This window comes from Suncus etruscus, chromosome 2 (genome assembly GCF_024139225.1).
Source record: "Suncus etruscus isolate mSunEtr1 chromosome 2, mSunEtr1.pri.cur, whole genome shotgun sequence".
Lineage (NCBI taxonomy): Eukaryota > Metazoa > Chordata > Mammalia > Eulipotyphla > Soricidae > Suncus > Suncus etruscus.
The window spans coordinates 53944637-53956524 of record NC_064849.1 but is presented as its reverse complement, the minus strand read 5'-3'; the positions used below and the strand labels follow the sequence as shown (position 1 = coordinate 53956524).

General features: G+C 43.8%; 1 protein-coding gene across 1 annotated transcript; it reads right to left on the bottom strand.

Moving 5' to 3' along the window:
- Positions 1-8331: 8331 nt before the first annotated feature.
- Positions 8332-11476, bottom strand: CFL2 (cofilin 2). Its single transcript, XM_049766883.1, has 4 exons — positions 11403-11476; positions 9589-9896; positions 9395-9471; positions 8332-9304 (listed from the first exon to the last, which is right to left on the bottom strand). Exons 1-4 carry the CDS (start codon positions 11403-11405, stop codon positions 9192-9194), a joined length of 501 nt encoding a protein of 166 aa, XP_049622840.1. The 5' UTR covers positions 11406-11476; the 3' UTR covers positions 8332-9191.
- Between the last annotated feature and the right edge of the window lie 412 nt (positions 11477-11888).

Sequence of the window (11888 nt, the reverse complement as noted above, 5' to 3'; positions counted from 1 at the left end):
TGAATAAGCAAAACAAACACTGAGATGTCAAATAAATCAGGCCATTCTACTGTAAAATCTGAAATTAAAACCGTTTAGATCCTTTCCACTATTCATATGAAATTTTATTCATTTCACGCAACATATTTATTTGTAGGTACCGAAGATAGAATACACAGCTCATGTATTTTACACTAGGTAACATTCCTGATACCCTTAGCATCAAAACTATACATCAAAAACTATTTTAAGTGCTAGAGGGCCAAATTGGAGGTCGAAAATAATATATGTGCATATATATGAACATTAAAAGATATTCAGAGGAGAAATTATATAAACTTTCTCAATCCTGTAAACCAGGTTTTAAGTGGTAAATGAGTAAATGGTTACTATCTTCATTGACAGGGAAACTGCTTGAAAGTAGTTTATACCGGTCATTTTCTTTTTTTTTTTCTTTTTTTTTTTGGTTTTTGGGTCACACCTGGCAGTGCTCAGGGGTTATTCCTGGCTCCAGGCTCAGAAATTGCTCCTGGCAGGCACAGGGGACCATATGGGGCGCCGGGATTCGAACCGATGACCTCCTGCATGAAAGGCAAACGCCTTACCTCCATGCTATCTCTCCGGCCCCAATATACCGGTCATTTTCAAAGTGAGTGATTTTGAACCCTAACGAAGAGGGACTGATGGGGTAAGAGGGATTGGTTTCGGGGCTGGGCGGTGGCGCTAGAGGTAAGGTGCCTGCCTTGCCTGCGCTAGCCTTGGATGGACCGTGATTCGATCCCCAGTGTCCCATATGGTCCCCCAAGCCAGGAGCGACTTCTGAGCACATAGCCAGGAGTAACCCCTGAGCGTCACCGGGTGTGGCCCAAAAACCAAAAAAAAAAAAAAAAGAGGGATTGGTTTCAACTGAAGAGTGCTTTCAGTATTTTTAGTTTTGGGGGTCAGGGGCCAGAGATATAATAAAGTGGGTAAGTTGTTTGCCTTGTAGATGGTCAACCGGTTCAATCCCTGGCGTCCCATATGGTCTCGAGTCCCACCAGAAGTGATTCCTGAATGCAGAGCCAGGAAGTAAGCCCTGGGCACTGCTGGGTGTGCCCTGCAAACAAAACAAAATAATTCTGGAACTGGAGAGATAGTACAGAGGTTAAGGTACTTGTTTTATATGTAGCTGTAGCCAGAACACTGGTCTAAATTCTAACACTACATACATTTCCCTCAGCATCACCAGATATGGCCCCAAAAACTATTGGGTGTGGTTCTCCCCACCATAATCCACCCCCCCAAAAAGAAAGTTTTCTGGGGGGGGGGACTGAGGGAATTTTTTCCCTGAAAAGGAGATAATTAAATGATGAGACGGGGGGGGGGGGCCTCTGATCTGTACACAATCTGCTATTATACAGAAGAATAAGCATTTGGAGACCTTATCACAGTTTGACATGGATATGACAGTCAAGTCCAACTTTGGTGGATTTATGCTATGGAACAAAGGCCAACTGAGCTCTCAGGACATCTTGCACCTGGTATGAGCAGAATACAAGTTATGCACAGCAGGACTGTTGTTGAGTTCCCAAATGCAGCAGGTGGGGAATTTTCACACTGTGCATTTGAAAAGCCCTCCTCTATATTACAGTTTCCATTTCATCCCTTCCTCACTTTTCCAGCCATCAACCTGACATTGCCCTGTCACTGCTAAAGATGCTATAGGAAGATCCCTGACCTCTCTATGCAAGTTTCAGTGAATTCCACTGTGGATTCGATACTGTACCTGTCTACCATTGCAGTTGATTCTCCTCATTGCTCTCTGACAATTTCCTTCTGTATTTCGGACTTTTCTTATACCTTTGTTTTGTTTTGACACCAGGCAGTGCTCAGGAGTTACTTCTGGTTCTAAACTCAGGAATTACTCATGGCAGGGCACAAGGGACAATCTGGGATGATAGGGATCAGACTAAGGTTGGTTGCATACAAGGCAAACACCCTATCACACCTGTTCCAAGCTTCTCTTACACCTTAGTGGACTTTGTGTGTTTTTAGTACCTAGTGGTACTCAGGAGTTGCTTCTGGAAGTACTCAGTGAACCATACAGTGATGGCAATAGATGGGTCTTCTGCATGCAGAGCATGTGCTTTCAATCTATCGAATGATTTATTTTTCTAGCCCCTTGGTCTATTTTACTTCTGCCACATGCAGATGCTTGCTTAGCAATCTTACTGTCGTCCCATAGTTTTGAATATATACTGTATAGTCAGAAAACTTTATTTTCTGGGTTATAAACTTGATGGTATACTAATGTTCCTTTAGAAAAAAATTTATTTTCTTATAACTGTGAAATTACAAAGTAAATCATGACTGGGTTTTCGCACACAATTTTTCAACACTGATCTCTTCACCAATGTCCGCTTTTATCCATTAATGCCTTCCCATTTTCCTCTCACAATTCTGCTTCTACTAAAGTTCTTAAAACTTACAAATCAGGACACAGTTTGTAGGGTATTTGCCTTTGCCTTACATGAGGCTGGCAGGTTCGATCTTAGCATCCCTGATGGTCCCCCTAGCCTGCCAGAGTAATTTCTGAGCACAGAAACAAGAGTAACTCAAGTGCTGCTGGATGTGGCCCACCCCCCCAAAATAATCAGTCTTAAATAGAAAAAACAAGAGAAACCTTTTTTTTTTTTTGGGGGGGGGGTGTCACACCCGGCAGCGCACTATGCTCAGAAATTGCTCCTGGAAGGCTCGGGGGACCATATGGGATGCTGGGATTTGAATCACCATCCTTCTGCATACAAGGCAAATGCCCTACCTCCATGTTATTTCTCCAGCCCAGAGAAACCATTTCTTCTTCTTTTTTTAATATTTGGGCCACACCCGGTGACACTCAGGGGTTACTTCTGGCTATGAGCTCAGAAATCACTCTTGGGTTGGGGAACATATGGGACGCTGGGGGATCGAACTGAGATCTGTCCTGGGTCAGCAGTGTGCAAGGCAAACGCCCCATTGCTGTGCCATCACTCTACCCCTCCATTTTTTGTTCTTAATGAAATCCGATGGGATTATAATATATAAAGTAAGGCAAACAGAGTCTTCAAAGTGGATGTGTGTCTTATACATTTAGGTTTTTACTATTTGGGGCTTGTATAATTACTAAAACATAAGGCATAAGTATAGCAAGATTGTTTGTCATATTCATGGCCAATCTGGGTTTTTTGTTTTTGTTTTTGTTTTTGTTTTTTGGTTTTCGGGTCACACCCGGCAGCGCTCAGGGTTACTCCTGGCTCTATGCTCAGAAATCGCACCTGGCAGGCTCGGGGGAACCATACGGGATGCCAGGATTCAAACCACCGTCCTTCTGCATACAAGGCAAATGCCCTACTTCCATGTTATCTCTCTGGCCCGGCCAATCTGGTTTGATCCCTGGCACCCCATTTAATTTTCTGAGCTCGCCAAGAGTGACCTCCAGAGTACTGCTGGGCATGATCTTAAACCAAAATAAATAAAAATAAAACACAGGGCTTACCTGGGATCTGTGGGACCCTAAAAATGTATGGAGAAAATTCTGATGACATATGAAAAAAACACATCTTTGTTTGAGGCTGAAGAGATAGTACAGTATGTAAGGTACATGCAGTTGACCCTGGTTTGATCCCTAGCATCCAACCAGTAGTGATTTAGGAGCACAGAGCAAAAAAGTAAGACCTGAGCATCAAGGATGTGCCCAAAATACCTCTCTTCCAAAAAATATTTACCTACTACTTGGGGGGACCATATGGGACACCAGGGGATCAAACCGTGGTCCATCCTAGGCTAGCGCTTGCAAGGCAGATGCCTTACCTCTAACGTCACTGCTCCAGCCCCTGGTTCCATTTTAATATGAATGCAAGCAATAAATTACAGTAGTATCCATGGCAGGGGTCTCAAACTCAATTACCTGGGGGTCGCAGGAGGCAAAGTTGGGGTGAGGCAAGGCCGCATAAGGGATTTCACAAAAAAAAAAAAAAAGTCCTCAAACGTCATGCTCAGAAATCGCTCCTGGCAGGCTCAGGGGACCATATGGGATGCCGGGATTTGAACCACTGATCTTCTGTATGCAAGGCAAATGCCCTACTCCATGCTATCTCTCCGGCTCCAAACAGGATTTTTTTTTTGTTTCCTAAGACACTCTATTTTTTTTGTTGTTTGTTTGTTTTTGGGCCACACCCGGCGGTGCTCAGGGGTTACTCCTGGCTGTCTGCTCAGAAATAGCTCCTGGCAGGCACAGGGGACCATATGGACACCAGGATTCGAACCAACCACCTTAGGTCCTGGATCGGCTGCTTTCAAGGCAAACACTGCTGTGCTATCTCTCCGGGCCCATAAAACACTTTTTTTTTTTTTTTTTTTTTTTTTTTGGTTTTTGGTTTTTGGGCCACACCCGGCGATGCTCAGGGGTTACTCCTGACTATCTGCTCAGAAATAGCTCCTGGCAGGCACGGGGGACCATATGGGACACCGGGATTCGAACCAACCACCTTTGGTCCTGGATTGGCTGCTTGCAAGGCAAACGCCTGAGCTATTTCTCTGGGCCCATAAAACACTCTTTTAAAGCATAAAACATTGCTGATTTTTATGAGCATGGATTTTCTAAGGAACAAATTTTTTTGTTCATTTAGTTTTAGGCCATACTATACTCAGTATGGACCAAAGTACTATATAGAGCTGTACTCAGAGCTTACTCCTGGCAGGATCGAGGGGATTAGAAGTGGTGCTAAGGACTGAACCTGAGTGGGCTACATGCAAGGCAAGCTCCCTACCTAATATACTATCTCTCTGACTAAAAATACTCTTTTTAGGGAGAGGCTGGGGGAAGGGATTAGAATCCAGGGTCATAGACACATGAAGCAGACCCTCCCAGACCCTCGACTGTTCTTTAGACACTGCTTTCAAAGTCTTGTAGGCTTGAGTACCTGGGTTTGGTCTCCCACACCAAAACAAGAAAAATAAGAAACCACTATAATTAGCAGTTATGACAAAAATAATATTTACATATTTTCAAAATGAAAATTAGTAACTCACCACATGTTACAATAAAGAGTGAAAGTATACTGAACTGGAATCAGCTTTGCTACTCAATAGCTTTGATGATGTCCCTTAACCTCTCCAAACTTCAGTTTCCACTTGCGTAGCAGAGAAATATGGTTAGCTGCCAGAGGACCTACAGAGATCAGATGAATTTCAAGTGCCTTGATAATATAGGACTACAAATTTTAGAGTATTAATAACTAGTCATAGATCTTCAACATCTATGATTAGTTTATGGCAATTATTTAAAACAATTATTCTTCTATTTCTTGTTTCTTTGAAATTATTTTGGTGCCAATGATTAACTACACAGTAAAAAAGAAAATTAGACCAAGCCATAAAGGCTACTACTACATTTCATTCTAAAAAAATTCCTTTACATCAACTACTAATGAGTCCTTAAATTGAAATTACTGAGAAGTTAGAAAAAGATGTTCAAACACTCACAATACTTTTTTAACCCTGGCTCTGAACTTGGGAATTACTCCTTATGGTGCCCAGGGGGACCAAATGGGATTGAACCCAGGTCAGCCACATACAAGGCAAATTACCTACTCACTGGACTGTCACTCTGGCCCATCACAGTATTATTTTTAACTTGTCTATTATCTAATTATGCTATTAAGAATAGTTTCAATAGTTTGTTTTTTCATAAGGTGTTTCTGTAGTTTAAACTATGCAAAACTGTATAATAGTTATTATAGTCATATAGTGAATTTAAAAATTGAGACTGAGATTAAATTGCCCAATTGCTTTATGACATAAAAATGAAGTGGAGGAATGGCTCCCAATTCTACAGAAAAATTAAGTAATTATTTGGATGGTCTGGAGCAACAGAGGAGCTTTAGACCCCTTTACTGAGATAGGACATCCATGATGTCTGAAAGCAGTTTTGGGTTTTTTTTTTTTTTGGGGGGGGGGTCACACCCGGCAGCACTCAGGGATTACTCCTGACTCTGTGCTCAGAAATGGCTCCTGGCAGGATCAGGAGACCATATGGGATGCCGGAATTCAAACCACCATCCTTCTGCATGCAAGGCAAACGCCCTACCTCCATGCTATCTCTCCAGCCTGTTTTTGTTTTTGAGACACACATGGCAGTGTTCAGGGATCACTCCTTGCAGACTGGGAGATCTATGGGATGCTGAAGATCAAACCTTGGTCAGTTGCATGCAAGGCACACCCAGAACCTGTTGTACCGTCCCTCCAGTTCCTGAAAAGCACTGTTTGTTTAAAAAAGTTCTTCTTGCACTGGTGGCCTTAATATTCTTGAAAAAATAAAACTCCATGTTTTAGACTTCCACTATTGTTAAATTTGCAAGAAAAAGAACTATGAAGAACAGAGCCAGACAATTTTCCACAGTAGTGAACCCAATAAAAACTTTCCCATCCCTTCATGATTTATGATTGAGATTATTCCTTAATTAGGAAATATTTTAAGAATCTTCTCCCAAAACTCAATTGCTAGTTCCATAAATAAGCTGCTATAAAGGATCTCTACCATAGAAACTCGAACATGGCTAGAGTCTTTTTATCCCATCTACCAAAGAGGCACACTAAATACACAATGCTGGCCACATTATTTTAGACCATGATGGAAAACAACAGCTGAAAGCCAGTTTGGGACAAATGCCAACTCTTCTGATTTGTTTAAAGATGTTAAAATTGCTACAACACCCAGTTTTCAAAATGACTGGTATCTCTGAATGAGAAAATGTACAAACTAAATTTCTAAAAGCCAAACTAAAGATAATTGGTGCCTCTCTAATCTGCAATTAGTTTAATTTTTTAATGCTCTGTAAGAAAAGACATCTCAACAGCTTCACTTACTTTCACATATTTTATTTTTAAACACTTATCATTTTGCAAGCTAGCAAAGTAAAATATTACTTCTCAATATTTTTTTTTCAAATAGTGTCCTCAATACTTTACTAATGAGCACCGTATACCTTTTAAAGCTAATTGGAACGTTGTTTCACTGTAAGTGTAAAATGTGGTCATTTCAAATGCCAAATATGCTTCAATAAGGTGAACCACTAATTTGATCAGTTTTTGGCTTTAAGCACAAAGATGTCATTCAAGTGCAAATTATATTAGTATCAGTTATGTCAATTTAACAAATTACCACAGTTTAAAGCAACAGTAAACCTCCAAATTATAGAATTAAAGAGGCATGTAATAAAATTGAGACAGCTAAAAAAATTACGTAACTTGAGAGTCCCTTATCTTTTAAAATGAATAAAAACATTTCATAGTAGAAACGTCAGTTAGACATGTGGCTTGATGTATGCCAGTATTTTTATGCTTTATCTAGAAATTCTGTCTGCCTTACCCAAAAGCCATGAAAATATCCAGGATAACTCACAGGGACAGCTGGGAGCCTGAAATAAAGTTAGCGCAAAAGATGCCAAGCCATTCATATTTAAAGCTTAGACATTTTAAACTTTTTTTTTAACCTGATAATAATTTTAAAACACGGAAAATAAAGTATTCTCAAATCTCTTTTGCTTTTTTTTTTTAAAGAGGGAGTTTTTATTTTCGGTTTTTGGTAAGGGAATTATTTCAGAGCTCTGGGTTTCTTAGCCACAATTGACACTAGCATGCCTGTTTTGCATACCAGTAGAATCAAGTCCAGTTTTGCCATTTGTGGATAACTATGACAAGATACAAAAGCATGTGTTTGCCATAAATAGCTCTGGCTAACAGCAAACTGCTCACAGCAAGCAGATCAAATTCTCTATAAGGAAAGTAGACTGGACAACAGCCAAACACCACAACTAATGTTTAAGTCTCCTACTGCAGTCATTTTTTTCTAATTTGCAGATTATACTGCAATGCCAGCTAAAGTGAAATATGAGATGCATTGAACTTTTGAAGGACATTTTTCAAATTATTGTCACTATAACCAGATGAGAGAGAGCTCCCAGCTTCTATTAAAACTATTTAGAAATGTAATGTATGTTAATTTAAATAAATTACCTAATTTATCCAGCAAATAAATTGGACATTGAAGAGTATATCAAACTGAAAACAAGAACACCCGAAATTTCTACTCTATATTAACACAAGAAATATGCAGAATAGCATCTCCTTATGATGATTGCATTTATATTAGCTGACTCAAGACAGAATATTTTTAAACCGAACTGGAAAATATCATGAATCAATGTTATCCCAAAAAGTCCTTAAATGCCCAGTATAAAAAATAATAGCTGATTTTTTTTAGAGTAATAACTGTTTACCCTTAGAAGTTACACATTATCATTTTGCAAAATATCCAAGGAAAACAAGGCAACATTCTGTAATATGCCACAGTTTTTATTGCAACGTGGCCACTTTTGTGAGGGTGAGGTTAGATCTCAAAAACAATGTTCCATTAAGGCTCTTTTTATACAGAAATTGCCATCATGACTGATATTCAAAGTATCTTTAGTGTTACGAGACTTACATGGTAAACATAAAACTGCTACACTTCTTCAGTAGTGGACATTCAATGCAAAACAAAAAAAAAAAAGACATCAATAACAGCTATTCCTTTTAAGATATGCAAGTAACAGGAATGAACAGAGGTACTACAATAAGTTGATGACACAGTTAATGCAACTTAATTGGCATTCCTTTTTGAGGGTGGAGGGGGTTAATTCATTACAAAAAAAGTGCTTTCAATGCATAGTGTTACATCTGTGCTGCCAGGTCACAAAAATAGGCTTGCCAAGGCAGGTGAGGTGTATGAACGCTCGAGCCTCACAGAACTGCAATCAAGTGCAACTATAAATAATACTGAATAAAGTTTACCATCTGACCAGTGGCTAATACTTTCAAGGCATTCAATTAGCTTATCCTTTGTAGTAATCTAAGCTATTCACATTAACAATCACATTCATTGTAGTGCTTGCTGCAAGGGAGGCATAGAACCAGTTGTTTTGGCTAAAATATGACATTCCTTGGTTCCTACACAAAATTAACAGTATCAAACAGTCTAATGGCAATCACTGATAGGCTGCTTACATGAATGATATTTCCTTCATTCATTGTTCTGGAAAGATCCAGTGGGAAGAGGGGCGGGGAAAGAAACAACAAACACCTAATACTATTCCAATTGACTGAGCTGGAGAAATGGAAGCTCCTTAAGATCCAGATGGCACATGACTATTGTCTTATAAGGGTTTTCCTTCAAGTGAAACGACTACATTGCCTCCCAATTTCTCGCCAAGTGTCGAGCGGTCCTTAATATCATCCAAGCCATTTACTTGCCACTCGTGTTTAATACCTATAAAGAAAAAAAAAACACAGCATTTTATTATCTTATTACAATTAAGAAAAAGCAATTCATTTGGCCAAAATACTCAAATGTTTGTACCTGTAAATTTCTTTTTTATGGCATCTTTAGAGCTAGCATAAATCATCTTGCTTTTTAAAGGTGCACTTTCAGGCGCCCTGAAGGGAAAAAAAATTTTTTTGAATCCCACTAGAAAGAAAAACAAAGGCAAAACTGACTGTGTTAATAGCAATCCTTGCATTTTAAAAGTACTTTTTTCTTTTGTTTTTACACACCAGAATATAAATACTAGGTCTTCTTTCTTAGACTCTTTTGTTTCGTATGTGGCATCGTACAAAGCATATCGGCAATCATTCAGAGGTAGCAACTTCACAAAAGATGTGTAGGGGTCCTCTACAGTATCACCAATGTCACCCACCAAGATCTGCTTTGCTTCCTCTACAATTATCTGTCTTTTGTCATCGCTTAAACAGAAGAGAACTGCTTTCTTTCTTTTTTTGATCTCCTCTTGTGTGGAAGACTTCCTTACTTTCATATCATTAAAAACTTTGATGACTTCATCATTCACTGTAACTCCAGAAGCCTGAAAATAAAGAACAGTACATCAGATCGGGTATTTTTAGTTTTTTTTTTTTTTTGGTTTTTGGGCCACACCTGGTGACGCTCAGGGGTTACTCCTGGCTATGCGCTCAGAAGTCGCTCCTGGCTTGGGGGACCATATGGGACGCCGGGGGATCGAACCGCGGTCCGTCTCCTAGGCTAGCGCAGGTAAGGCAGGCACCTTACCTCGAGCGCCACGGGCCGCCCGGCCCCGTATTTTTAGTTTTAACCAAACTTAGTTTTTTCCCCAGAGAGGATCCACCTTACTCTGGATATCAAAAGTTTGCATCAGAGGGGCCGGAGAGATAGCATGGAGGTAGGGCGTTTGCCTTGCATGCAGAAGGAGGGTGGTTCGAATCTCGGTATCCCATATGGTCCCATGAGCCTGCCAGGAGGGATTTCTGAGCGTAGAGCCAGGAGTAACCCGTGAGCTCAGCCGGGTGTGACTCAAAAGCTAAAATACCGGTAAATAAATAAATAAATAAATAAAAACTGCATCAGAGCTGGATGGATAGTACAGCGAATAGGAAGTCTGAATTCGACATGAATTTGATCTCTAGCATCCGCTGTGGTCCTTGAGCAAGGCCAAAAATCATCCTGAGCACAGAGGCCAGGAGTAAGCCTTGGGCATAGCCAGGTGTGGCCCCCAAAGGACAACAACAAAAAGCTCATTACTCTGCATGTAGTCAAAGCAGATTTGCCCCAGGTTCAAGCGTCCATGTACGGAGGCCCCTCTGGCTTCGAAAGAACTCCTCCGGCCCCAGTGATCTCTTTAAAGAAGCCTGAAGGTGGCACGAGCAGGACAAGATTAACAAGCTGCCCGTCCCGTCCCGTCCCGTCCCATCCCTGACACGTTTCCTTATTTCGCCGGGTGATGTCAGAGCTGCAGGGCCGGGAGGCGCAAAATGCCTTGTGTGTGGTGTCAACCCCGCAGACCTGAGAAACCTAAAAGACAAAGCCCAAGCCACACTTTTGGAGGAATGTGAGGACTGGGACAATCTTCTTTTTCTCCCCAGTGCCCGGCGCCGGTGCCAGGGTCCTCAGCAGGGAAGAGAAGCGAGAGGGAAGCCGGGCCGGGCCGGGCTGGGCTGCGAGAGCTGCGAGGCGGGCGGCCACGAGCGGGCCCGGGGCGAAAGCGCAGGCGGCAGCGAGGAAGCGTCGGGCCCCCGCGAGGCCCCCACTGCCCAGGCCCCACAGCGCCCGCGGGCTGCAGAAGCCCGGGGGCTCCCGCTCAAGTTCAAGTGCGGCGCGAAGGGCAAAGGCCGCGGCCCGACCCCGAGCCCCGAGCCCCGCCGCCGCCGGCACGCCCAGCGCCGAGGCGGGAGAGCGGGGCGGGCAGGCCGGGCGGCGGGCTCGAGGGCGCGGGGCGCGGGGCGCCCGCCCACCCGGGAGGCCCAGCCGCGCAACATGGCGGCCCGCGCCCGGGACCCCGCGGGGCTCCTCGGCTCCGCGCCCTCGACGCCCGCCCGCCCGGCGGCGCCCGCCTTACCATCGTGCCCGCGACTGTGGCTGCGGCGGCGGCGGCTCCGGCGCACTGGGCGAGCGCGGGGCGGGGCGGGGCGGGGCGGGGCGGGGCGGGGCGCGGCGGGCGCGGCGAGTGCGGGGCACGCCGGGAGCTGCGGCGAGGAGGGGCCGCGGGAGGGAAGGGGGCGGCGGCGCGGCTCGGGGGCTGCAGGAGCAGGAGCTGGAGCAGGAGCGGGACCGCGCGAGGCGGTCACGTGGCCACGCCCGCCGGCCTTTCCGCTCCCCCCGCCCGCCCGCGTCCTCGAGCTGACCCCGGCGCGTGCGCCCGCCCGCCCCCGCCCTCCCCGGGGACGCCGGACCTGAGCGCCGCGGGGCCTCGGGCGGCGTCTGCGCCTTTGCACCTGCATCTGTCTCCCGGGGTCTGTCTGCTTCGCCCGCGCCTCCTTCCTAGGGACCCGGTGCCGGCGACTGGACTCTTTTGTGTGTGTGTGTGTGTGTGTGTGTGTGTGTG

Excerpts from the sequence above, each read along its gene's own strand:
- CFL2 (XM_049766883.1), bottom strand. Across the intron at positions 9,472-9,588 it reads GACCTAGTATTTATATTCTG|GGCGCCTGAAAGTGCACCTT; the intron begins GTGTGTAAAAAC and ends TTTTCCCTTCAG. Across the intron at positions 9,305-9,394 it reads CATAAAAAAGAAATTTACAG|GTATTAAACACGAGTGGCAA; the intron begins GTACAAACATTT and ends TTTTCTTTATAG.